Source organism: Ornithorhynchus anatinus, chromosome 12, assembly GCF_004115215.2.
Source record: "Ornithorhynchus anatinus isolate Pmale09 chromosome 12, mOrnAna1.pri.v4, whole genome shotgun sequence".
NCBI classification, from domain to species: Eukaryota; Metazoa; Chordata; class Mammalia; order Monotremata; family Ornithorhynchidae; genus Ornithorhynchus; species Ornithorhynchus anatinus.
This window is the reverse complement of record NC_041739.1, coordinates 52,491,808-52,519,206: the sequence shown is the minus strand read 5'-3', so window position 1 is coordinate 52,519,206 and position 27,399 is coordinate 52,491,808. Positions and strand designations below refer to the sequence as shown.

General features: G+C 49.1%; 1 protein-coding gene across 9 annotated transcripts; it reads left to right on the top strand.

Annotated features, from left to right (window-relative positions):
- Positions 1-8,842: 8,842 nt before the first annotated feature.
- LOC103171433 lies at positions 8,843-26,319 on the top strand. 9 transcript variants are annotated; one of them, XR_003763233.2, is made up of 9 exons: positions 8,909-9,013; positions 10,254-10,413; positions 10,681-11,491; positions 14,729-15,055; positions 15,287-16,096; positions 16,571-22,838; positions 23,550-23,607; positions 23,912-25,362; positions 25,671-26,319. XR_003763233.2 is itself a non-coding variant. In XM_029076483.2 (7 exons), exons 3-7 carry the CDS (start codon positions 11,355-11,357, stop codon positions 14,387-14,389), a joined length of 654 nt encoding a protein of 217 aa, XP_028932316.1. In that variant the 5' UTR covers positions 8,843-9,013; positions 10,254-10,413; positions 10,681-11,354; the 3' UTR covers positions 14,390-14,722. The 9 variants fall into 9 exon arrangements, 1 of the variants encoding a protein (XP_028932316.1); XR_003763234.2 differs by having other exon boundaries at positions 10,254-10,398; positions 14,729-16,096; XR_003763232.2 differs by having other exon boundaries at positions 10,670-11,491; positions 14,729-16,096.
- The last annotated feature ends 1,080 nt before the right edge of the window (positions 26,320-27,399 follow it).

Below are 27,399 nucleotides of genomic sequence, written 5' to 3'. Positions count from 1 at the left end.
GTACCACCCCCTTCCTCAGAAGGGGTTTATTTTGGTGGCTTTTTTGTTCTTTTATTGTCCCTGCCAGCTCCCAGGAGACATGGTTGGGCCCCTGATCCAGACTGAATCCTTCCAAGGTATAGTTCGAGGTGTGGACAGCTGCCTTGGATAAATGGCCCAATGATAAGACACAAACACAACCCTTGGCTTTCCCCTTAGGGTCAACCCCACTTCAGACATACTCTTGTAACTTTCTACCGATGCCGCGCACTCCTAAACACAAAACCCCACACCCCTTCCGAGCACATCCCAATCGGCTTAGACAAACACAACCACTGGCCCCCAGAGCTGATGAACAGGAGCAGAGACTGGTAGAGCAGAGGAGAAAAACCAGGCAGGCAGGAGTTGCACTAGCCTAGACCCATCTACTTTACAGTGGCAAAAACTAACTGCTCTTCACGCATCAAGCCTTATCCCACCAGTTCCAAGTATCCCACTTGTACTCTTAGCTCCATTCAAAATTTGGGGATCTACAGAGTAGCCATAAAACATTCAAGTCCTTTACACCTATTTTGGAAACAGTCCAAGAATACCTTTTTTTCTTTACATAATGGAGCCCAGGAAAGTGTTGGCATGGGTTAAGCACTATGTGCAGAGCACTCTTCGAAGCGCTGGGGTGGATTTACAGGGTCATCAGGTTGTCCTATGTGAGGCTCACAGTCTTAATCCCCATTTTACAGATGAGGGAACTGCGGCACAGAGAGGTTAAGTGACTTGCCCAGGGTCACACAGCTGACAAGTGGCAGAGCAGACATTCGAACCCGTGACCTCTAACTCCCAAGCCCAGACTCTTTCCACTGAGCCACGCTGTGTGATTATCGTGTGACAGCCAAACCTTTTAGATAAACAGAGGTTTTCATTCTGCTTTTAATGAATAGAAATAATTCATTATGCAGTTCCACCCCTAGGATCTCAGAAAGCGGGCACACAGAGAAAAACATTCCAAAAAAGTTATCAGTATTCACGCTATCATGATGAACATCAGAATAATCTTTAGTTCTCCCTGGACGTTCACCAGGTGCCTGCTTGCTTTTCCTCTGGAAAGCTTTATGGTGCATGATCTAGACTGGGCTCTCAGTTCTTAGGTAACACCGATGGTGAGACTGCATCTACGAGGTTCCGCAGTTTGGAGAGAGACCATCGCACCTTTTTGTCCATAAAAACACAGTCGGGCATCTCATCGGGGGGACACTGGTGTATCGCCACTAGTTAAATGGGGGAAAGGGACGTCCTACCGCCAGCAGTTTAGGCAACCAAAATGCCCCCTAAGCACATCCATGTACTCCATCGCTTCCCTGAGTCAAATAACGGCAAGAATTCCATTTAATGTATTTGACTGCTCGGCCTACAATGTGCCGAGCAGCATTCCAAGGGCTTGGGGTGATACCAGCTGATCAGGTTGGATGCATAGTCCTTGTCCCTAGTCGGGCTTCCGTTCTGAATTCTCATCATGTTATAGATGCGGGAACTGAAGCAGAGAAAAGTTAAGTGACTTGCCCAAGCTCCCACAGCAGACAAGCAGCAGAGCAGGGATTAGAACCCATGACCTCTGACTCCCAAGCCTGTGCCCCTGCATCGTGTCTACTTTATTTTCAGGTCTGTCCTCCCCAACCGTTTGTCCAAAAAACCCCCAAAAAATAACAGCCCCCCGCCAAAACCAGTCCCTGTGGGTAGGAATCACATCTATCAACTGTACTGTAGCCTTCCAAACCCTCAGTAAGGAGAATAATAATTATGATGAGGATGATGGTATATGTTAAGCCCCTACTATGTGGCAAGCACTGTCATCAGGGTGTCCTTCCACGTGGGGCTCCAAGTCTTAATCTCCATTTGGTACATTTGGAAACTGAAGCACAGAGAACAATAAGAAGAAGAAGAAGGATAATAATCAGGATGAAGGTATCTGTCAGAACGGACTATGAGGCAAGCACTGTGCCTAAAAACTAGGATAATTAGGATGTCCCACGTGGGGCTCAGAGTCATAATCCCCATTTTGCAGATAAGGTAAGCGAGACCCCGAGAAGCTAAGTGACCTGACCAGCGTCACCCAGCAGACAAGCAGCAGAGCAGGGATTAGAACCCATGTCCTCTGTCTCTCGACACCGGGCTCTGTGCACTAAGCCACGCTGCCTCTCTTGGCCTTAAAGGGGTGGCTGGGGACCCCTTCCCTAGCTTTTCGCCTCTGCCTTCCCTCCTTTTTCTCCAGCCCCTTCCATTTCTCCTCCTAACCTTTCCTCCCTAAAGACAACGGGTGAAAATTGTGGTTTCAACAGCCCACCCCCAACATTCAAGGACCACGGATCTGCAGCCAAGCCAGCCCTACCTTCTTCCTTGGACTCTCAGCAGTCGGAGGGCAACGGTCCTGAAGCGCTCCTGACTTCACCCCACCGGGCCCGGACCCACCCCGAACCCCCACCAGCCCCGACCCAAGCCTCAGAATGTCTTCTGGGGCCTGGGACTGTCCCTGACGCCCCCTGGATCCACCCCTGCCCCTTCCAGCGACTTCAGAGCTAGCCAAGAGGGAGCAGCAACTGGGAGAGCCGAGGAGAACAACTTGCTGCTGCTGCTGCTGCTGCTGCTGCCGCCGCCGCCACCACCTGCGGGTCCGAGGAGTTGCACCTGGGCCTACTTTACCCTGGCCAAAGGTCTGATGGCTCTTCATTCATCAAGCCTCATCCCTCTATTTTCAAATATCCCCACTTGTACTGTGAGACGGCATCTACGAGGATCCGTGGTTTGGAGGGAGACGATCGCACATTTTTTCCCCATGAAAACGCAGTCGGGCATCACTTTGGGTCCCTTGACTTGTGGGGGGACATTGGTGTAACGCCACTGGATAAATGTGGGTAAGGTATGTCCTACTGCCAGCAGTTTAGGCAACCAAAATGCCCCCTAAGCACATCCACATACTCCATCGCTTCCCCGAATCGAATAACGGCAAGAATTCCATTTAAGATATTGGACACACGCTTACAATGTGCCAAGCAGTATTCCAAGGGCTTGGGGTGATACCAGCTAATCAGGTTGGACCCAAAGTCCCTGTCCCAGGTGGGGCTTCCATTCTGAATCCTCATCATGTTACAGATGCGGGAACTGAAGCAGAGAAAAGTTAAGTGACTTGGCCAAGGTCACACAGCACAACAAGCAGCCCCGCAGGGATTCAAACCCATGTCCTCTGACTCCCAAGCCTGTACCCTTGCAACCTGTTCACTTTATTTTCACCTCTGTCCTCCCCAACTGTTTGTCAAGTCCACGTGGGTAGGTATCACATCTATCAACTGCACTGTAGCCTTCCAAAGCCTCAGTAATGATAATAATAATTACGATGGGGATGTTGGTATTTTTTAAGCACTTTACTAGGTGGCAAGCACTGTTCTCAAAACTGGTAGATAGAAGGTAATCAGGTTGTCCTCCCACGTGGCGCTCAAAGTCTTAGTCTCCAATTTGCAGAGGAGGGAAGTAAAGCACAGAGAATAATAATAATAATGATAATGATAATAATAATGAGGATGATGGTGTTTGTAAGCACTTACTGTGGGGCAAGCACTGTTCTAAAAACTTGAGTAGATACAAAGTAATTAGGTTATCCCAAGTGGGGCTTAAAGTCTTAACCCCTGTTTTGCAGATGAGGTAACTGAGCCCCAGAGAAGTAAAGTGACTTGCCCAGGGTCACCCAGCAGAGAAGCGGCAGAGCAGCGATTAGAACGCATGGCCTGTGCCTCCCAACCCCGGGCTCTTTCCACTCAGCCCCGCTGCCTCTCTTGGGCTTAAAGGTATACAGATCCTGTTGCCAGAGTGATACAGAAAGGAGAGGAAAGGGGCAAAAGAGACCTTAGTCCAGGGCAGGAAAAAACCCCATTTCCTTGGGGCTTTTTTTTTTTTAGTATCATCTCTGATTAAATTCATCAGAATTAACTGGATTTCCAAGGAAATGTAGGAAAAGAGTTTCTTTTTTTTTCTTCCAGTTTGGTGCTTTGTGGGGCAGGAGAATATACCAGTCAGGGGGACAGCGTAGGCTCTGCCCATCCGGTAACTGTGGCGCCAACCTGACCTCCCGATGAAGCTAGAGGGTTAGTCGGGCACCCCCCTGACCGCCTGGTGACTCCTTGGGTCACTTGGGCACCCGGCTCATCTCTGGCTGACCCGTGGAGTCACCGAGCCCCCGACTAGCCGGGCCGAGAGGGTTCGGTGAGCGGCGAGCAGAGGTGACGGGCAGGGGATGAGGAGGGACAACTGGGCTCTGTCGCTCAAGGGAGGCATTGACAGAGACTAAGCTTTCATAGTCCTTGAATTAATTCATTCATTCAATCGTCTTTATTGACGGCTCACTGTGTGCAGAGCAATAATAATGTTGGTATTTGTATTTGTTAAGCGCTTACTATGTGCCGAGCACTGTTCTAAGCGCTGGGGTAGACATAGGGGAATCAGGTCGTCACAGGTGGGGCTCACAGTCTTAATCCCCATTTTACAGATGAGGGAACTGAGGCACAGAGAAGTTAAGTGACTTGCCCACAGTCACAGAGCCGACAAGTGGCAGAGCTGGGATTCGAACTCACGAGCCCTGACTCCAAAGCCCGTGCTCTTTCCACTGAGCCACGCTGCTTCTCAGAGCACTGTACTAGGCGCTTGGAGAGTACAATTCGGGCACAGATAGAGACTATGCCTACCCAACAACACTCAATGAAAAATTTATTCCAGAGAAATGAAAAAAACCCCAAAAACCTACTAGTTGGGTCACTGTGCCCGCTCCCCCGGAAGAATTGGAGGGGATTTGCCTTTTCCCAATGCCAGCCAGACTTTCAAGCATTGCAGGGCTACCTTTCATCCCTAGGAGCCCAAAATGCTGACTGAAAAGTCATCCAAAGTAAGGCCCTTTTCCTCACAGTTGACTCTAATAATAGTAAGAAGGATAATGGTATTTGCTAGCGCTTACTATGTGGCAAGCGCAAAGGAAGGTACAAGGTTATCAGGTTTTTGTCCCAGTGGGGGCTCACAGCCCCATTTGCCAGATGAGGTAACTGAGGCAGAGTCGCAGAGCCGCTCCAGAGCGGAGCAGGAATTCGAACCCACGACCTCTGACTCCCAAACCAGTGCTTTTCGCTCGGGCTCCAGGGATTCGAACCCATAACCCCCAACTCCCAAACCCGTGCTCTTTCACCCCACCGGTTCAGGGTCTCGGAAGGGGGGGGCGGGTAAAATTTGCCTAGAGCCAAATAATAACGTTGGTATTTGTTAAGCGCTTACTATGTGCAGAGCACTGTTCTAAACGCTGGGATAGATACAGGGTCATCAGGTTGTCCCACGTGAGGCTCTTTTGCTCACAGTCGCCTCGAATCATAATCAGAAGGATAATGGTATTTGGTAGCGCTTACTATGTGGCAAGCACGGTTCTGAGCGCAAAGGAAAGTACAAGGTTATCAGGTTTTTGTCCCAGTGGGGGCTCACAGCCACATTTGACAGATAATAATAATAATGTTGGTATTTGTTAAGCGCTTACTATGTGCAGAGCACTGTTCTAAGCGCTGGGGTAGACACAGGGGAATCAGGTTGTCCCACGTGGGGCTCACAGTCTTAATCCCTATTTTACAGATGAAGTAACTGAGGCAAAGAGAAGTGAAGTGACTTGCCCAAGGTCACACAGCCGACAAGTGGCAGAGTCGGGATTCGAACTCATGACCTCTGACTCCAAAGCCCAGGCTCTTTCCACTGAGCCACGACAGATAATAATAATAATAATAATAATAATGATAATTGTTGGTATTTGTTAAGCGCTTCCTATGTGCCGAGCACTGTTCTAAGCGCTGGGGTAGACAAAGGGGAATCAGGTTGTCCCACGTGGGGCTCACAGTCTTAATCCCCATTTTACAGATGAGGGAACTGAGGCGCAGAGAAGTGAAGTGACTTGCTCTCAGTCACACAGCCGACAAGTGGCCGAGCTGGGATTCGAACTCATGAGCCCTGACTCCAAAGCCCGTGCTCTTTCCACTGAGCCACGCTGCTTCTCCAGGACGCCAGGACAGATGAGGTAACTGAGGCAGAGTCACAGAGCCGCTCCAGAGCGGAGCAGGAACTCGAACCCACGACCTGTGACTCCCAAGCCTGTGCTTTTCGCTCCTCCCACGGGGATTCGAACCCACAACCCTCGACTCCCAAACCCGTGCTCTTTCACCCCGCCGGTTCAGGGTCTCAGAAGGGGGCGGGTAAAATTTGCCTAGAGCCAAATAACAACGTTGGTATTTGTTAAGCGCTTACTAAAGCGCTTACTATGTGCAGAGCACTGTTCTAAACGCTGGGATAGATACAGGGTCATCAGGTTGTCCCACGTGAGGCTCTTTTGCTCACAGTCGCCTCGAATCATAATAATAATAATAATAATGTTGGTATTTGTTAAGCGCTTACTATGTGCCGGGCACCGTTCTAAGCGCTGGGGTAGACATAGGGGAATCGGGTTGTCCCACGTGGGCCTCACAGTCTTAATCCCCATTTTACAGATGAGGGAACTGAGGCACAGAGAAGTCAAGTGACTGGCCCACAGTCACACAGCCGACAAGTGGCAGAGCTGGGATTCGAACTCACGAGCCCTGACTCCAAAGCCCGTGCTCTTTCCACTGAGCCACGCTGCTTCTCCTCAGAAGGATCATGGTATTTGGTAGCGCTTACTATGTAGCAAGCACAGTTTTGAGCGCAAAGGAAGGTACAAGGTTACCAGGTTTTTGTCCCAGTGGGGGCTCACAGCCCCATTTGACAGATGAGGTAACTGAGGCAGTGTCACAGAGCCGCTCAAGAGCGGAGCAGGAACTCGAACCCACGACCTCTGACTCCCAAACCAGTGCTTTTCGCTCCGGCTCCAGGGATTCGAACCCATAACCCCCAACTCCCAAACCCGTGCTCTTTCACCCCGCCGGTTCAGGGTCTCGGAAGGGGGGCGGGCAAAATTTGCCTAGAGCCAAATAATAACGTTGGTATTTGTTAAGCGCTTACTATGTGCAGAGCACTGTTCTAAACGCTGGGATAGATACAGGGTCATCAGGTTGTCCCACGTGAGGCTCTTTTCCTCACAGTCGCCTCGAATCATAATCAGAAGGATCATGGTATTTGGTAGCGCTTACTATGTAGCAAGCACAGTTCTGAGCGCAAAGGAAGGTACAAGGTTATCAGGTTTTCGTCCCAGTGGGGGCTCACAGCCCCATTTGACAGATGAGGTAACTGAGGCAGAGTCACAGAGCCGCTCAAGAGCGGAGCAGGAACTCGAACCCACGACCTCTGACTCCCAAGCCCGTGCATTTCGCTCCGGCCACGGGAATTCGAACCCATAACCCCCGACTCCCAAACCCGTGCTCTTTCACCCCGCCGGGTCAGGGCCTCGGAAGGGGGCGGGTAAAATTTGCCTAGAGCCAAATAATAACATTGGTATTTGTTAAGCGCTTACTAAAGCGCTTACTATGTGCAGAACACTGTTCTAAACGCTGGGATAGATACAGGGTCATCAGGTTGTCCCACGTGAGGCTCTTTTCCTCACAGTCGCCTCGAATCATAATCAGAAGGATCATGGTATTTGGTAGCGCTTACTATGTAGCAAGCACAGTTTTGAGCGCAAAGGAAGGTACAAGGTTACCAGGTTTTTGTCCCAGTGGGGGCTCACAGCCCCATTTGACAGATGAGGTAACTGAGGCAGAGTCACAGAGCCGCTCAAGAGCGGAGCAGGAACTCGAACCCACGACCTGTGACTCCCAAGCCTGTGCTTTTCGCTCCTCCCACGGGGATTCGAACCCACAACCCTCGACTCCCAAACCCGTGCTCTTTCACTCCGACGGCTCAGGGTCTCAGAAGGGGGCGGGTTAAATTTGCCTAGAGCCAAATAATAACGTTGGTATTTGTTAAGCGCTTACTAAAGCGCTTACTATGTGCAGAACACTGTTCTAAACGCTGGGATAGATACAGGGTCATCAGGTTGTCCCACGTGAGGCTCTTTTGCTCACAGTCGCCTCGAATCATAATCAGAAGGATCATGGTATTTGGTAGCGCTTATTATGTAGCAAGCACAGTTCTGAGCGCAAAGGAAGGTACAAGGTTATCAGGTTTTCGTCCCAGTGGGGGCTCACAGCCCCATGTGACAGATGAGGTAACTGAGGCATAGTCGCAGAGCCGCTCAAGAGTGGAGCAGGAACTCGAACCCACGACCTCTGACTCCCAAGCCCGTGCTTTTCGCTCCAGCCACGGGGATTCGAACCCATAACCTCCGACTCCCAAACCCGTGCTCTTTCACCGCGCCCGCTCAGGGTCTCGGAAGGGGGCGGGTAAAATTTGCCTAGAGCCAAATGGAGACTGCCTGAACCATGTTCCACAGAGGTTTTCTCTGGCCCTGGTGGAAAGAGCTCGGGCTCGGGAGGCAGAAGTCGTGGGTTCGAATCCCCGCTCCGCCACTGCGCGGCTCGGTGACTTTGGGCGAGTCACTTAACTTCTCTGGGCCTCAGGCACCTCATCCGGAAAATGGGCCTGAAGACTGTGGGCCCCACCTGGGACAACCCAGTAACCTCGGCTCTCCCCCTCAGCGCTTAGGACAGTTCTTGGCAGCTAGTAAGCGCTCAAAAAATCACTTATTAACGAAATTAGTATTTTAGCTTTTGAACGAAAACCCATCCCATTTTTTTTTTAATCCTGAGGAAAAACTTCTCCCCCAGAAGGAAGATTGATAACGTCCCCCCCCAGGCTCCAAATGACGTCTTTTGCAATAGAAAAATCCACAATGCGCAAACTAGACGCCATTTGGAAAACCTGAGGAGATTTTTTTTTTTCTATCCTCCTTCCCTCAGCGGGTGAAGAAGGCGGGGCGAAGAAGATCGCCTCCAATCAGAGGCGAAGAAGGGGACATCCTCGGCTCCCCCCCCGCGCCCCTCAGACGCCGACTATAAGAGGCCCCGCCCGGGTTTCTCAGTGTGCAGCGGGCCGAGCTTAGAGTCGGGGAAGGAGGCTGGTGAGGACGGAGGGGGCGAGCAAACGAGCGAGCAAAGGCCCTGCCTCACGCAAAGCCGGTCTGAGGGGAGGCACGGCAGGTTCAGGAAAAAAAAAAATGAGAAAAAACCCATTGGCCTGACAGGAACTCAAAAGACCCCAGGACCCACTCCGTTTGCCCTCCCCTGGATAGATTTTCCCGGTTTGGCTTCTCAGAGAATGGGAGTGATTTGAGGGAATTGTGTGAGGGAATTAAATCGGTATTCCAAATGATTCCCTCACAGGGCCTATTCCCTCTGCCGGTTTCTCGGAGGGTGGGTGGAGTGGGGGGGAAGGTGGAGGGGGGGAGAAGCTGGCGAGGCGGTTGAAATGTGAGGCGAACATCCTCAGAAAGGACTGTGACTCGACTGCCTGACTTGACTTTAAGGAAAGAGAAGTGAGGTAGAGACAGAAAACTGTGAGACAGAAAGCAAGACCCGCTTTTGCGGGAAGGGTGACCCTGTGGTGTGAGCGTCTCTGAAAGCACGCCCGGCTTGTGGAGTTTGTTGGCCAAAACCATGACTGAAAACTGTTCATTCTTGCTGCTCAGATAGCTCTGCGCTGAGGCGATGCGTTTGAGAGAGAGAGAGAGAGAGAGAGAGAGCTGGGATCATATGGGAGAGGAGGAGGACTCTCAAGTCAGGCTGTGGACCTCTGGTCTGTTTGGGAAGAGTAAGGGAGGTGACTGTGTCTCAAAGAAATAACTAAGTGCCTCAACTCCTGCCCTGTGACCAAGTTGGAACCATGGACTAGCCCGCTCTCCCTTTGGAAAGCCAATTTCTTGCCTCTAGGACTTAGGTCCCCACCACAGGACTAGAATGTCTCAGTGGGTAAAAAAGGAACTTTAGTGTCCATGGCCTGCCTGCCTGCCTGCCTGCCTGCCTGCCTGCCTGCCTGCCTGCCTTCCTTCCTTCCTTCCTTCCTTCCTTCCTTCCTTCCTTCCTTCCTTCCTTCCTTCCTTCCTTCCTTCCTTCTCAAAAGTCTTTATTCTAGGGCTCCCCGTCGTCTAATGCCTCTCCCTCTCTCCTGACTATCCACATGGGAGTCCTTTCCCTTGAGAGGTTTCGATCGGGATGAAGAAACGGGAGAAAATATAGAAATGACTTGCATGTCATGTAGGCAGTATGAATGAATAATGGCTCTGGAAAAGGAATTCCTGCTGTCCCCCAGGAAAAGGCTGTTGCTGTCCTTTGCGTTCAAAGCAAGGTTTGGCCTCATTTCAGGACCTCAAAGTGCCCCCTTCACCCTCGGCGCCAGGAGGTGAGGAGAAGCACCAGTGGAGGAAGGAGGAGGAGGAGGAGACTTACAGGTCCTGACCACCCCTGCACCAACTGGACCAAACTGGCCACGGAGAGCACAGCGGCAGAGGTGACAAGCCAGATGGTAGGGAGAAATTCCTCTTTTGGGAGGGAAATGAGTATAGCCGGGCTCTGGGGGGAGGCCACGGGCAAGTTGTGTGTGGGAAAGATTGACTGTGGTGCATTTGGGTATTCCGTAAATTTGATTTAAAAGTTGGATCGGTGAAATTTCTTTTTATCCCGGGGGGAGAAATGAACAAAGGATTTTAGTCTCTGGAAGGAACCCCAAACCAGGCCAAGAAGCCCCTGGATGATTTCTCCTACTCTGCCGTGTCACCGAGTTGCCTTTTAGATACCTCCAGGAGGGATGCAGTCAAGGGAGCTGCCCCGACGCGGAAGAGGAAGGAGCGATGGGGGGATCGAGCCGCCCTGTGGAGACCAGGACACCCTGAGAGAAGATGGGAGTTGACCAGTCCATCTGAAAAGAACGGATAAGTATCTCCTCACGGACTAACCCAAAGCAAGCCGGAAACATTGGCTGCTAGTAGCGAATGATTTGAACCTAGAGACGTCTCTTGCACGTTTTTCGATTCCAGATGAAACGGTCTTTGGACTTTTCCTCACAGAATATTTCCCCAATCCATTTTCCGGGGAAAGAACTCTGGTCAGGATGTTGCTTTTACCCCTTAAAATTCAGTCAGAGGAGAGGCGTGAGGTACGGGGAGCCTTTAGTTATGAAGAAATAATAAGGAAAATAAAAAGAGAGATTAAATAGGTAGCACTGCTAGGAAATGTAAAAATAGAGGAAATAACAGAACCGTACTGTGGATTTCCAAGGGAAATTTACCTCACGGTTCCTTAAAAAGAATGAATAAAATGCCTTGAGGCAAGGCTCCCTGATTTAGGGCAGTTCACTCTCCGGACTATTGGGATCGGGTTCATACTCTAGGTGAGGAGGTTTGGAATAGTGCAAAAAGAGATAAGAGCAAATGCTTACACGGATCCCTTTCACGCTGTGATTGGGGAATGAGGTCTGGAAAAGAATTCCTGCTCTCCCTACTGAAGACTGTGGTGTGGTCTGTGCTCAAACCCCAGTTGATATATGTTTCAGAGCCTCGACCTGCCTATTTCTGGAGCACCTCATCCAGCAGGCATCCGGACAGGTAGGCAGAGCTGCGGGCTCAGACATCAGCAGAAGCCGACCCGAGGGAGGTTGGGAAGGACTGGATGGAAAGATGCTGGCGGCAGCAGAGGGATGAAACCAGGAGGGATGGATTGGGGGGTGGGAGGAGTGAGTTGTAGAGTTATTTCCGGGCTCTCCAGAGGGAAGAGTCAATTGGGAGAACTGGGGGCAGGCTCGCCATCCCATGCCACAGGTTGGAGTCCTTGCCTGTGTAACAGCTTTCTATCTCAAGGTCCGATGATCCGTTAAAGAAAGAAATGCCAGACAGTCACGCATGCCCCACGGCGTGCCCCTCCTGAAGGACTTCAAGGCCCTTCCCAAGGTATATTTGAGGTGGAAAGGGAGAATTTTGCTGCGTGCAAGCAACCTCCAGGTTTAATTTCTCTATCTAATGCCCTCTGTGCCTTAAGAGAGAAGATTTGCTGTGCCCAAGGAGAAATTTGTTTCAAGCAAATCATCTACCATTTGATTTCTCTATCTAAGGCCTTCAAGGCCACAAAAGAGACTATCTGAGGTGAAAAAGAGGGAATTTGCCTTACCCACAAAGTCTCCTGATTTCTTTTTTCTGCCCAATGCCTTTGAGGCCTGAAAAGACAATCTATGGGGTTAAACAAGGAGAAATTTGCTTCACGCAAAAAAAAAAAAGCTCTCATTTCTCTCCCTAAGGTCTTCAAGACCTTAAGAGACTATTTGGGGGGTAAAAGGAGAAAGATGCTTCCTGCAAAAATCTCCAGCTTGTCTTTCTCGACCTCTGGTCTTCAAGGGCTGAAGAAAGAATATTGAAGGTCAGAAAGGAGAATTTTGCTTCCTGCAAAACAATCTGCTTTCAGGTCTTCAATTCCTGAAAAGAGACTATTCAAGTCAAAAAAGGCCTCCTAGGCAACCTGGGATGTTTCCCTTGGGAGAAACATCTGGTTTTCAGAGCGCTTAGAGCTGGTCCATTTGGACCGTTTTGGCTCATTTTCCACGTTCAGAAATTGGTCCAGTTTTAGAGGGAAATACCTTTCACAAGTCTATAGTGCTATGTCAGGATTACAGTTCCAAACCTGTTATGACAAAAGCACAACCGAGATAACCCCTTGTCCCTCTCTTAATCCTGGTTGACCGACTCGATGTTGAATGGAATCGTTATTTCTCTCTCATTCAGGAGATATAAACCAACAAAAAGATTCAGGCAAACCACCACAGCAGGGTTTTATGTCAATAAAATAGCTAAATGTAAAAATGAATGAATAAAAGGAGGAGCAGCACCGTAAAATACAATAAAATAGTTGAAAATCAAATTTCATACTAAAATCACGGGCATATCAAATCACTGGCGTATAAAACTGCACAACACTCATTCCCTTGGACGTTGACGTATGGGAAATCTTAGGATAAAAGAGAAAGAAAAAAAATACCGAGTATTCGACAGCCAAAAACGGGGAGGTATATCTCTCTGCCTTTTCTATCGCGATCAGATGAACGGCTTTATGAGCGGCAACTATGGCACTATAGACCCACCCAAAAGTTCAAGGGCAACTTCAGCCCAGGTTCAAGGCACTTTTACTTCATACACTTGGTTTCAGAACTCCTGTCGCATAGAGTATTTTCTCCTCAAGGTTTGACATCTGTGCAGATCGGGGGGCTGCTACTCTGGGCTGGATCTCCCCTGTTGGAAAACACCTGGAGGAGCAGAGGTATGTGCAGGCCGGACGGTAGGAATATACTCATTTCTGTGATGGGTGGGTTCAGGGGATATCCTTAGGGTGGCCCTGGGCTCTGGCAAGTGTTGCCTTCCTGAAGGTCAGTGCATCTGCACCTGCCTTAGCTTTTCCTCTACAACATCTGCTGGTAGGATTTTTGTTCCCCACTTAGAGCAAAGAGAGAATCGGCGTTCGTAGATCCGGAGGGGGAAAATCAGGCGAAGGTGCCGCGGACCAAGAAGGAGAATACCCAACGCAACCGCGACGTCCGTCGGAGGCACGGCCGCTGTCCCCGTTGCCCCGTATCGCAGCGGGTGGGGGGGGTGGTAAGGAGGTGTAGCCCGGTGACCGTGGGCTGGGGGGGGCGGGGGAGGAGGAGGTTGCTGACAGACTAGGCCATAGGAGGTGGGGATGGAGGGTCTCAACTAAGCCCACTGCAGCACTGTCACTAGGTGCCCCCAATCCTCAGTGGGAGGCCCACTGCAGGGGGGCCAGTGGCAGTGTTGGGGAGGGAGCACCAGGGAAGAGGGTGTAGCTGGGGACCCCTTCCCTATCTCTTCCCCTCTGGCCTCATTTCAGAACCTCAAAGTGCCCCCTTCACCCTCGGCGCCAGGAGGGGAGGAGAAGCACCAGAGGAGGAGGAGGAGACTTAAAGGTCTTGACCACCCTTGCACCAACCGGGCCTAACCAGCCACGGAGAGCACAGCGGCAGAGGTGACAAGCCAGAGGGTAGGGAGAAATTCCTCTTTTGCGAGGGAAATGAGTATATCCGGGCCCTAGAGGAGACCACGGGCATGTTGTGGGTGAGAAAGATGGACTGTTGTGCATTTGGGTATTCCGTAAATTTGATTTAAAAGTTGGATCAGTGAGATTTCTTTTTATCTGGGGGAAGAAATGCACAAAGGATTTTGGTATCTGGAAGGAATCCCAAACTAGGCCAAGAAGCCCCTGGATGATTTCTCCTACTCTGCCGTGTCACCGAGTTGCCTTTTAGATACCTACTGGAGGGATGCAGTCCAGGGAGCTGCCCCGATGCGGAAGAGGAAGGAGCAATGGGGGATCGAGCCGCCCTGTGGAGACCGGGACACCCTGAGAGAAGATGGCCTCATTTCAGAACCTCCAAGTTCGCACTTCACCCTCGGCACCAGGCGGTGAGGAGAAGCACCAGAGGAGGAAGGAGGAGGAGGTGGTGAAGACTTAGAGGTCACGACCACCCCTACGCCCACTGGACCAAATCAGTCACGGAGAGCACGGCGGCAGCAGTGACAGGCCAGATGCTGGGGAGAAATTCCTCTTTTTGGAGAGAAATGAGTATATCCGGGCCCTCGGGGAGACCGCGAGCTTGTTGTGGGTGGGAAAGGTGGACTGTGTTCCGTTTGGGTATCCCGGAAATTTGATTTCACTAATCCAACTTTTAGATTTTTTTTTTATCTGGGGGGAGAAATGAACAAAGGATTTTAGTCTCTAGAAGGAACCCCAAACCAGGCCAAGAAGCCCCTGGATGATTTCTCCTACTCTGCTGTGTCACCGAGTTGCCTTTTAGATACCTCCTGGAGGGTTGCAGTCCGGGGAGCTGCCCCGACGCGGAAGAGGAAGGAGCGATGGGGGATCGAGCCGCCCTGTGGAGACCGGGACACCCTGAGAGAAGATGGCCTCATTTCAGAACCTCCAAGTACCCACTTCACCCTCAGCGCGAGGCGGTTAGAAGAAGCACCAGAAGAGGAAGGAGGAGGAGGCGGAGAAGACTTACAGGCCCTGACCACCCCACGCCCACTGGACCTAATCATTCACAGAGAGCATGGCGGCAGCAGTGACAAGCCAGATGCTGGGGAGAAATTCCTCTTTTTGGAGAGAAATGAGTATATCCGGGCCCTCGGGGAGACCGCGAGCTTGTTGTGGGTGGGAAAGGTGGACTGTGTTCCGTTTAGGTATCCCGGAAATTTGATTTCACTAATCCAACTTTTAGATTTTTTTTTATCTGGGGGGAGAAATGAACAAAGGATTTTAGTCTCTGGAAGGAACCCCAAACCAGGCCAAGAAGCCCCTGGATGATTTCTCCTACTCTGCCATGTCACTGAGTTGCCTTTTAGATACCTCCTGGAGGGTTGCAGTCCGGGGAGCTGCCCCACGCGGAAGAAGAAGGGAGCAGCGATGGGGGATCGAGCCTCCCCGTGTTGACCTGGACACCCGGAGAGAAGATGGAAATTGACCTGTCCATCTGAAAAAAAAAAATAAGTATCTCCTCATAGACTAACCCAAAACAATCTGGAAATATCGGCTCCTAGTATCAAATGATTTGAACCTACATAGGTTTCTTGCACATTTTTCTATTCCAGACCAAACGGTCTTTGGACTTTTCCTCACAGAATATTTCTCCAATCCATTTTCCGGTGAAAGAACTCTGGTCAGGATGTTGCTCTTACTCCTTAAAATTCAGTCAGGACAGGTGAGAGGTACGGGGAGCCTTTAGTTATGAAGCAATAATAAGGAAAATGAAAAGAGAGATTAAATATGGAGTACTGCTAGGAAATTTAAAAGTAGGGAAAAAACGGAAGCTTACTGTGAATTTCCAAGGGAAATTTACCTCATAGCTCCTTAAAAAGAATGAATAAAATGTCTTGAGGCAAGGCTCCCTGACTTAGGGCAGTTCACTCTCCGGACTATTGGGATTGGGTTAATACTCCAGGTGAGGAGGTTTGGAATAGTGCAAGAAGAGATAAGAGCAAATGCTTTCACATCTCTCTCTCATGCTGTGATTCTGAATGAGGTCTGGAAAAGAATTCCTGCTCTACCTACACTGAAAACAGTGGTGTGGTCTGTGCTCAAACCCCAGGTGATGTTTTTCAGAGACTCAACCTACCTACTTGTGGGATCACCCCATCAAGTCAGCATCCGGACAGGTAGGCCGAACTGCGGTCTCAGACATCAGCAGAAGCCGACCCCCGGGAGGGTGAGGAGGACTCGATGAAAAGACGCTGGTTGCAGCGGAGGGATGAAACCGGGAGGGACGGGTTTGGGGATGGGGGGAGTGAGCTGTAGAGTTATTCCCGGGCCCTCCAGAGGGAAGAGTCATCTGGGCAATTGGGAGAAGTGGGGGGCATGCTCACCATCCCATACTGCAGGTTGGAGTCCTTGCCTGTGTAACCACGTTGTACCTCAAGGCACGATCACCCGTTAAATCAAGAAATGCCAGACAGTCACGCATGCTGCACCCATTCGGGGCAGGGAGAGATTCAGCGAATCATCTTGGGGACTGTTTTTGACAAGGGATGCCTGCCTAGTGGCTACCGATGACACTAACGAAGGGATTTTCTTTATCCCCCTCGGGCCTGCTGCCGGCATTCGAACCCTCCAATCGGCTCGGCTACCCCAAGGATATTGGAAGGACGAAGCCTGCGGCCAGAGAAGGCTTTCGCCACAGATCGTGCGGCAAGAGATGGGAAAAGGGAAAGCCCTTTTAGGCTCCCCTACACTGATTCTCCCCCCTTCCCACTCCCCACCCCCCCCGTGCTGTGTCCTAAGTCTTTATGGCTAGGAACGGGGAGGGGGTAAAAAGAAAGTTTTCTCTATGCACACCGTCTCCTGCTCTTCTGTACCTACCTTAGGTCTTCGTGGCCTGAAAAGGTACTGTGGGATTTAAAAAAGGAGCATTTTGCTTTATGCAACAAACTCTCCTACTTATTTGTCCACCTGAGGACTTAGAGACCTGCAGAGAAAATCGATGAGGAGGGAAAGGAGAAATCTGCTCTATATGCCATTACATCTCCTGTTCATTACTCCACCTCAGGCCTTTAAGGTCTTCTACTGGAGATGAACTACAGAGTATTTGAGCTGCCAGAGGCGAAATCTGCTTCATGCAAAAAATCTCCAGCTTTCGTTTTCCTCCTGAAGGGCTTCAAGGCCTTCCCTCAAGTATATTTGAGGTGAAGAGAGAGAAATTTGCTACGTACAAGCAACCTCCAGGTTTAATTTCTCGATCTAATGCCTTCTATGCCTTAAGAGAGAAGATTTGCGCTGCCCAGGGAGAAATCTGACCTCTGGTCTTCAAGGCCAGAAGGTGAGACTATTGCAGGTTAAAAAGGAGAATTTTGCCTCATGCAAAAAATCTGCTTTCAGTTCTCTCCTTAAGGGTCTTCAGGGCCGCAGGAGAGAATATCTGAGGGGCAGAAAGGGAGAAAACTGGCTACTTGCACATACACCTCCTAATTTCAGAATGAATAAGACACTCTTTGAGATGGAAAAGGAGCAATTGGCTTCATGCAAAAAGCTCCCAACTTGTCTTTCTCGCCCTCTGGTCTTCAAGGCCAGAAGAGAGAATACTGCAGGTCAAAAAGGAGAAAATTGCTTCATGTCAACCAGCTCCAGCTCTTTTCTCTCTACCCAAGGTCTTCAGGACCTCACTGGAGGGTTTTTGAAGTGAAAGGGGAGCAAGTTAGTTTCATGGACCCGATCTCCAGTTTCTGTTTCTCGAAGGTCTTCAAGGCCGCAAGAGAGACCCTTTCGAGGCAAAAGGAGAAATCTGCTTCATGCGAACAATTTCTTGCTCTCAATTTTCTAAACATATTTGAAAAGGAGACTTTTGCTTCATGCAAAAAAACTGTCCTGCTTATTTGTTCCACCTTTTGGTCTGCAATGCCTTCCAAGATAACATGTGAGGTGAAAAATGATCCATGGGCTTCCTGCAAACAATCTCCAACTTTTGTTTCGCCAAGGCCGTAAAGGCCTTAGGAGAGAATGATTTAGGTGAAAAGGGAGAAACTGGCTTCCTGGAGCAGATTCAGCTCCCGTTCAGTACTCCTCCTCAGGCCTTTGTGACTTTGAACAGAGAATGAGTAGAGAATGTCGGAGGTGCAGAGGGAGGACTTGGCTTCATGCAGACCACCTCCAGCCGGGATTTCTCCATCTGAGGTCTTCACGGCCTTCCAAGATAATATGTGAGGTGAAAAAGGTTCCACTTTTGTGCTTCGTGTACACAAATGCCAGTTTTTATTTCTCCAAGGTCTTCAAGGCCTCAAAGGAGAGGATGTGAGGGGGAAAAGGGAGAAATTTGCTTCCCACAAAGAGTATCTTGCTTTCTTCCTCTACCTAAGGTCTTCAAGGCCTGAAGAGAAACTATATGGCATTGGAAAAGGAGAATTTGGCTTCACGCAGAAACTGTCCTGCTTATTGGTCACCCCAAGGTCTTCAAGGCCAAAGAGCCTATATGAGGTGGAAAAGGGTGGATTTGCTTCATGCAAAGCATCTCCAGCTTTTACGTCTCTCTACCAGGTCTTCAAGGCCCGGAAAGAGACTAGTTGGGGTGAAAAAAGGGAGAAATCTGTCTCATGGAGATATACTTCCTGTGCCTATTCCACCCTCAGGCCTTCAAGGCCTATGGATTGAGGAGGAATGGAGACTATCTTGAGGTGCAAAAGGAGAAATTTGCTTCAGGCAAACCGTCTCCAGCTTTGATTTCTCTAGCTCAGGTCTTCAAGGCCAGAAAAGAGAATCTTTGAGGTGGAAAAGGAGAACTTTGCTTCATGCCTCCCATCTTCAGCTTTGATTTCCCTACCCAAGGTCTTCAAGGCCAGAGAAGAGAATAGTTTGAGGTGGAAAGGGAGGAACTTTGCTTTATGCATACAATCTCCAGGTTGGAGATCTCTAAGGTCTTCAAGACCTCCAAAGAAAATATTTGAAGCTTATAAAAGGAGCAGTTTGCGTCATGAAAACTATCCCCTGCATTCTCTTGTTTACCCAAAGTCTTCAAGACTTGAAAAGAGCATATCTGAGGTGGCAAAGGAGAAATCTGCTTCATGCCAAACCACCTCCAGCTTGGATTTCTCTCGCGAAGGCCTTCAAGGCCAGAAAAGAGAATCTTTGAGGTGGCAAAGGAGAAACTTTGCTTCACGCAAACTATCTCCAGCTTTGATTTCTCTACCCAAGGTCTTCAAGGCCAGAAAAGACTACTGGAGGTTTCAAAGGAGACAGTGGATTCAGGCCAGCCACTTGCCCACTTGCATTTCTCTCCCTTTATGGTCTTCAAGACCACAGAAGAGAATATTTGTGCGCAAAAAGGACAACCTTTCTCCATGCTTTTGTTTCTCTACTTAAGGGCCAGGAAAACAGTAATAGATGGGGTTAAAAAGGGAAAAGTTTGCCTCCTCCAACAACTCACCTCCTCATGTTTCTGCCTAAGGTCTTCAAGACCTGAAGAGAAAATGTGTGAACTAGAAAAGGAGAAATCTCCTGTGCATTAGTTCACTTCAGGCCTTCAAGGCCGTTGCGAGAGACAATGAATAGAAAATATCTGAGGTGGAAAAGGAGATCAATTTGCTTCACGCAAAGAATTCTGCCCTTCTTTCTCGACCTAAGGTCTTCAGGGCCTGAAATGAGAATATGGGAAGGCAGATAGGAGAAGTTTGCTTCATGCAGACACATCTCCTGTTCATTACTCCTCTTGAGGCCTTTTCACAGAGAATATTTGAGGTGGAAATGGAGAAACTTGCTTCATGTATTAAAAAATAAATAAAATCTGTCCTTTCTCTACCTAAGGTCTTCAGGGCCTGCAAAGAGAATACTGGAGGTGAGAACGGAGAAGTCTGCTTCAAGCAGAAACATCTCCCGTTTATTACTCCACTGGAGGTCTTAACGGCCTTCCAAGAGTCTGTTTCCCCTGGGGAAAAAAGGAGAAATTTGCTTCATGCAAAAAACCAAAAAACCCCCCCTTGTCTTTCTCTGCCTAAGGTCTTCAGGGCCTGAAAGAGAATCGTTGAGAGGAGAAAGGAGACGTTTGCTTCATGCAGAAACATCTCCGGTTTCATTACTCCACTTGAGGCCTCCAAGGCCTTGTCATGGAGAGTATCTGAGGAGACATTTGCTTCATGCAAACAGTCTTCTCTTCTTTGGATCTCTACCTAAGGTCTTCAAGACCTGAAAAGAGAACGTTTGTGTTTGAACGAGAAGTTTTCTGGATGCAATGTCTTGCTACGGTTTCTCTAGCCTAGGTCTTCAAGGCCTTGTTCCAGAGGGAACAAAGGAGGAATTTGCTTCATGCAGATATACTTCTTGGGCAGTACTCCACCTCAGGCGTTCAAGGCCTTTTCACTGACAATGAAAGAAAGACTGTCTGAGGTACAAAAAAGGAGGAGCCTGCTTCAAGCAAACCATCCCTAGGTTTCCCTTCTCTGTCGGAGGTCTTCAGGGCCTCAAAAGAGACTACAGGAGGGGAAAAAGGAGAAATGCGCTTCATGCAAAAATCTCCTGCTTAGGTTTCTCTAACTAAGCTGTACAAGGCCATAAAAGAGAACATTCGCAGTGAAAATGGAGAAAGTTGGTTCCTACGTACAATTTGCAGCTTGGATTTCCCTCAGAGGGAAACATTTGAGGCTTAAAACATTTGCCTCATGAAATCCACCTCTTGCTTTCATTTGCCTGTCTGAGGTCTCTGGGACCTGAAAAGAGAAAATTGGAGGTGAACCAGGAGAAATTTGCCTCATGCAAACCATCTCCTACTTTTCTTTCTCTCCCTAAGGTCTTCAAGGCCTCAAAAGAGAATAGTGGAGGTGAAACGAGAGAAATGGACTGCGTGCCAAACCATCTCCTACTTTCATTTCTCTCCCTAAGGTCTTCAAGACCTGGAAAGAGAATAGTTGAGGCTTAAAGGAAGAAATTTTGCTTCATGCAAACCATCTCCTGCCTTCATTTCTCTACTTAAGGTCTTCATGACCCAAAAAGAGAATATCTGGGTTGAAAAGGGACAAGTTTTCTTCATGCAAACAACCATCCTGCTTCTGTTTTCTCTACCTCAGGGTTGGAAAAGGCCATCTGTGGTCTTAAAAAAAGGAGTGATTTGCTTCATGCAGAGCACCTCCTGGGCATTAGTCCATTTCAGGTCTTCAAGGCCTGGGAATCAAGAAGCAAGAGACAGCCTTTCATTGGAAAAAGGAGAAAGTTGCTTCGTGTACCCTATCTCCCGCTTTAATTTCGTTGACCTTCAGGTCTTTAGGGCCAGAAAAGAGAATATTGGGGTTGAAAAAGAGAAATTTTACTTCATCGGGACAGATCTCCTTTGTTTCTATGCCACTACCCGTCACTTTTAAGGCATTGTAATTGAGGGTGAATAGAGACTATGCGACGTGCACGAGAAGCCATTTGCTTGATGGAGGAAAAACTCCCACTTATCTCTCTCCCTATGGTTTTCCAGGCCTGGAAAGAGAGAGTACATGTGAGCTGGGAAAGGAGAGGTCTTGCTTCCTGCAAAAATGTTATTGTTTGTTACTCCACCTAAGGCTTTCAAGGCCCTGCAATTGAGAATTGAGGGAGAATATAGATGGTGGAAAAGCAGAAACGTAACTCAGGTGAACAAACCCCTGCTTGAATTTGTCTCCTAAGGTCTTCGAGACCTGAAAAGAGAATTGATGTGACAGACAGACAAAGGAGTAGTTTACTTCATATAAAAAATCACCGGGTCATTTTTCTACCTAGGGTCTTCAAGACCCAAAGAGAAAATAGGTGAGCTGGCAAAGGACCTGGCAAGGACACATCTCCTGTGCCTTCCTTAGTCCACCTCAGGCCTTCAAGGCCTGTTTATAGTGAGAGTGGCTGGAGATTATCTGAGGTGAAAAAGGAGAAGTTTCCTTCATGCAAAAGTTATCCCGTTCACTTGTCTCCCGAAGGTCTTCAAGGCCTGAAGACAAAATATATGAGCTGGGGAAGGAGAAAATTGCTTCATGCAAAACATCTCCTGCTTTTCTCCACTTGAGGTCTTCAAGGCCTGCAGAAGAATATTGGAGGTAGGACAGGAGAAATTTGCTTCATGCAAAAAAATCTCCACGTTTGAATTTCTCTCACCTAAACTCTCTAAGGCCTACATAGACAATATAGGAGGTGGAAGAGGAGTAATGTGCTTCATGCCAAAGGAAAATCCCATTTATTTTTCTACCCATGGCCCTTAAGGCCTGCACAGAGAACATCTGAGAAGTTAAAGGAGACATGTACCACATGCAGATTTCCTCTTTGGTTTTTTAACCTCACCCTTAACTTAAAAAGTCCTTGTGCTTTGTGACCGAGAACTCACAATATACTTGGAACGAAAAGGAGAAATCTGCTCCCTGCAAAATCTTCCCCCTGATCTGGCCACCACAGGTCTTCCCCCAAGCCTTTGCATTAGGAGAGAAATGAAAATGTTTGAGACAAAAGAAAAAGGTAAAGCTTGCTTCATGCAGACAAACCTCCTGCTTAGTACACCACCTCTGGCCTTCAAGGCCCCTTCACTTAGACTTGAGATGAAGAGGAGACACGTGCTTCGTGCCAGTAAATCTGCGGCTTATTTCTCCCCCTTAGGTCTCCAATACCTTTTGATAGTGGAGGTGGACTAGCCCGAGTACCAAACAGAGAGAATAGATTCCTACACCGTCTGTCTGGCTCCAGGCCTAAATCTAGCTGTGCACCCTCCTGTGCTCCCTTCAGGCTCCACGCCTGGTCTTTATGGCTTGGGTTGTTGGACAGAGAGCCAAGAGGTAGCAGTGGGGTGAAGAGCTTCATGCTACTTCCCCCCCACCCCCCAGTCCCTGAAAGGGGTTTCCCTTTTATCCTTCCACTCTGCCTGCTCTGCCACCTCAACCTTGGACAAAGTCACCAAACCACTCCTTGCCATGGAACCAGGTAGGAGGTTGGACGGGCCAATGGGAGAGGGCCGGGTTTTTATGATTCTTTAGCTTGCTAGGAGGGGACGCTTTGGAGGCCAGTCACTCACCGTGTGCTGTCCGATCTGAAGACGTGACTTGGAATTCTTTAAAACCGTTAGACATCTGTTTCAAAGTTTGGGCTCCCGTGGAACTATCATTCAGATCCAGATACAAATCTTAGTCTGTCAAGTCAGCATTACAGTTGGATTCCCGGGTGGGGTTGGCCACATTTCCCGTCCGATTCACCCTGGAAATCTCCCCGTCAGCTTGCTCTAGAGCACAGATGAGTTGGTTTTGAGTTGGGATTAAGTGATGGGTTTACCTGGTGCATCGGTCACAGTGCCCTGGCTGTCATCTTTCCCTGGATTGAGCCTATTTGGCTTGTAATAATGAGGTTGGTATTCGTAAAGCGCTTACTATGGGCCGAGCACTGTTCTAAGCGCTGGGGTAGATACAGGGTAATCAGGTTGTCCCACGTGAGGGTCACGGATAATCCCCATTTTTAGAGATGAGGTAACGGAGGTACAGAGAAGTTAAGTGACTTGCCCACAGTCAGACAGCTGACAAGTGGCAGAGCAGGGGTTCAAACTCATGACCTCTGACTCCCAAGCCCGTGCTCTTTCCAGGGAGCCACGCTGCTTCTCTGGGACCAGATTTTCACGTACTCGCTCTCCTGCCTGTTTTCTAGATCCTGCATCCTAAGAGCTGAGATGATCTAAGTGTGGAAATGATGGAGAAAGGAACGGGTAAGCAGCCCTTGCAGGGTGTATACAGATCTACATGTCATAATGAGAGAGAGTGATTTACCGTTCCCCAGTTTGGAATTCCCTTTCTTCTGGTTGATTTTTCCCTTTGTTGTGTTCTGCATGCAGTGAAATATTGTGGCTGGAACCAAATCTGGTTCCTCTCCTCAGTGTCCAAACATTAACCGACCTTAGGAAGGAGAAAGATTTTTGAAAATGAATCTGATTTTAACTCCTGAATCTACGTACCAGAAATAGATAGAGGTGTGTGATGAAGAATGGAACCGTATTTTCTCTGTCCCTGCAGGGCCAGCCCGCTTGACTGGAGAAAGGCTCCATTCCCGCCATAGAACGGAGGAGGAAGGAAAATCGGAGGACGGTTGGGTTTGGAGAAAATCCGGCTACTGGTTAAGAGGAAAAGGCTCTGGACCCGAGGCTCGGGTCCAGGCTAGTGGAGGGCGATCAAAGAAACGTGGAGGTGGAGGAGGGGGAGGAGGGATTTTGTCTCATGCCAAATTCCAGAAAAGCTTTACTTCATGTGAAGCGGCCTCCCCTCCAGGGCCTTCCTGCCTTCAAGACCTGAAAAGAAACTATTTGAGTCCTAAAAGGGCTTCGTAGGCAACTTGGGACATTTCTCTTGGGAGCCTTCTGGCTTTCTGAGCGGTTAGAACTGCTCCATTTGGACCATTTTGGCTCATTTTCCACGTTCAGAAATTGGTCCAGTTTTAGAGGGAAATACCTTTCACAAGTCTATAGTGTTATGTCAGGATTACAATTCCAAACCTGTTATGACGAAAGCACAACGGAGATAACCCCTTGTCCCTCTCTAAATCCTGGTTGACCCAGTCAATGTTCAATGGAATGTTATTTTGCTCTAATTCAGGAGATAGAAAACAACAAAAAGATTCATGCAAGCCACCACAGCAGCCTTTAAAAAGTCAATAAAATAGTTCAATAAAATAAAAATAAACCTAAAAAGCAAAAGGAGCGGCACAATAAAATACAATAAAATAGTTTAAAATTTAATATTAAAATCACTGACATATAAAATCCATGACATATAAAAATGCACAACACTCATTCCCTTGGACGTTGACATATGGGAAATCTTGGGATAAAAGAGAAAGAAAAAAAATCCCGAGTATTCGACGACCAAAAATGGGGAGGTTGATCTCTTTGCCTTTTCTATTGCGATCAGATGAATGGCTTTATGAGCGCCAACTGACTATAGCACTATAGACTTACAGCAAAGGAAACGTCAGCCCAGGTTCAAGGCAGTTTTATTTCATACACCTGGTTTCAGAATGCCTGGCACATTGAGTGTTTTGTCATCAAGGTTTTGAATCTGTGCAGAACTGGGGGGCTGCTACTCTGGACTGGATCTCGCCTGACTGTCGGTAAGCACCGGGAGGAGCAGAGGTAAGCGCGGGCCGGACGGAAGGAATTTACGCATTTCGGGGAAGGGTGGGTTCGGGGGGATGTCCTCAGGGTGGCCCTGGGCTCTGGAAAGTGTTGCCCTCTGGAATGTCAGTGCATTTGCACATAGCTTAGTTTGTCCTCTGCAACATCTGCCGGTAGGATTTTTGTTGCCCACGTAGAGCAAAGAGAGAATCGGCGTTCCTAGGTCTGGGGAGAGAAAAGGAGGCGACGGTGCTGCCGACCAAGAGGGAGAATAGAGCACGCTACCGCGATGCCCGGAGTGACGGCCGTTGTCCCCGCGTCCCTGTATTGCCGCAGGGGGTTAGCGGGGGCAGCCCGGTGAGAGGGGCCCGGCGGGGAGGCGGAGAAGGATGCTGACAGACTAGGCCGGAGGAGGTGGGGATGGAGGGTGTCAACTAAACCCACTGCAGCACTGCCACTAGGTGCCCCCTGCTCCTCAGTGGGAGGCCCACTGCAGGGGGGATGGTGGCAGTGCGGGGGAGGGAGCAGCAGGGAAGAGGGTGTGGCCGGGGACCCCTTCCCTATCCTGTCCCCTCTGTCTTCATTCCTTTTTTCCCAGCCCCTTCCATTTCCCCTCCTAACCTTTCCTCCCCAAAGACAAAGAGTGAAAAATGTTGTTTCAACAGCCTACCTCCAACATTCGAGGACCACGGATCTGCAGCCAAGCCAGCCCTACCTTCTCCCTGGACTCTCAACAGCTGGAGGGAAACAGTCCTGAAGCGCTCCTGTCTTCACCCCACGGGACCCGGACCCATGCCAGCGCAGACCACCCACCTCCGCCCCACCCCAATTCCCCACCAGCCCAGACCACCCAGCCCAGCCCCAGGCCCCACCAGCCCCGACCCAAGCCTCAGAATGTTTTCTGGGCCTTGGGGCTGTTTCTGAGCCCCACTGAAAACACCCTGCCCCTTGCAGCGCCTTCAAGCTAGCCAAGAGGAGCAGAAACTGGTAGAGCAGGTGAGAACAACTTGCTGCTGCCACCACAAGCAGGCCCGAGGAGTTGCACCTGGGCCTACTTTACCCTGGCACAAACTCAAAGGGGAAAAGGCTTGAGGAGTGAAGAGCCATCAATTTTCACGTATCCCCACTTGTACTCTGAACTCCTTCCAAAATTTTGGGACCTATGGAATGGGCTTAAAAAAATGAAGTCCTTGCTCATGTTGTGGAAACCGTCCTGGTACCCCATTTCCTTTTTCTACACTTGTGCCCTGGAAAAAAAAACCAAACCTGTTCCTTCCAAAATACTGTTAATCAATAAAACTTGTTAAAAACCCATCTCACAGCTGCTGGGTCTTCCTCTGTGGATTGGGTCTCTGGTTCATCAGAGAGATAGTGTGTGGGCAGGATTATCAGGACAGATCTTCAGGGCTAATGACTTGGACAAAGGAAATTGAAGGTGGCAGCCCTGCTTGTGGATTTTACAGTAAGCAGAAGCGGGGGGACTCCTGAACCAGCCCAAAGTGGGACAGTTCTGAGGGGAAAGTGATAGGGTGATCGATCTATGGCACTAGGTAATAATGTTGGTATTTGTTAAGCGCTTACTATGGGCCGAGCACTGTTCTAAGCGCTGGGGTAGACACGGGAATCAGGATGTCCCACGTGGGGCTCACACTCTTAATCCCCATTTTACAGATGAGGTAACTGAGGCACAGAGAAGTTAAGTGACTTGCCCACAGTCAGCTGACAAGTGGCAGAGCTGGGATTCGAACTCATAACCTCTGACTCCAAAGCCCGGGCTCTTTCCACTGAGCCACGCTGCTCACCACCCCCTTCCTCAGAAGGGGTTTATTTTGGTGGCTTTTTTGTTCTTTTAATGTCCCTGCCAGCTCCCAGGAGACATGGTTGGGCCCCTGATCCAGACTGAATCCTTCCAAGGGATAGTTCGAGATGTGGAAAACTTCCTTGGATTATTGGGCCAATATTAAGACACAAACACAACTCTTTGCTCTTCCCTTAGGGTCAATACTTCTTCAGACATACTCCAGTAACTTTCTTCTGATGTTGAACACTCTTCAACACAAAACCCCACACACATTCCTAGCACATACCAATCTAGCTTAGAAAAACACAACCATTGGCCCCCAGAGCTGATGAAGGGGAGCAGAAACTGGTAGAGCAGATGAGAAAAACCAAGTAGGAGTTGCACTAACCTAGATCTGCCTACTTTACCGTTGCAAAACCTAACTGCTTTTCATGCATCAAGCCTTATCCCTTCATTTTCAAGTATCCCCACTTGTACTCTTAGCTCCATTCAAAATTTTGGGACCTATAGAGTAACCATAAACAATTCAATCCTAAAATTGCTGTGTGACTGAGGAAAACAATCCTACTTCTGTGAATCCAGCTTTTTTTTTT

Bases quoted from the DNA above. Each gene is read 5' to 3' on its own strand.
- LOC103171433 (XM_029076483.2), top strand. From the start codon at position 11,355: ATGAGGTCTGGAAAAGAATTCCTGCTCTCCCTACTGAAGACTGTGGTG. The intron at 11,492-13,112 runs GTAGGCAGAGCT...TTTCTCCTCAAG, and splicing joins TCCAGCAGGCATCCGGACAG to GTTTGACATCTGTGCAGATC. The intron at 13,911-14,190 runs GTGACAAGCCAG...GTTGCCTTTTAG, and splicing joins CGGAGAGCACAGCGGCAGAG to ATACCTACTGGAGGGATGCA.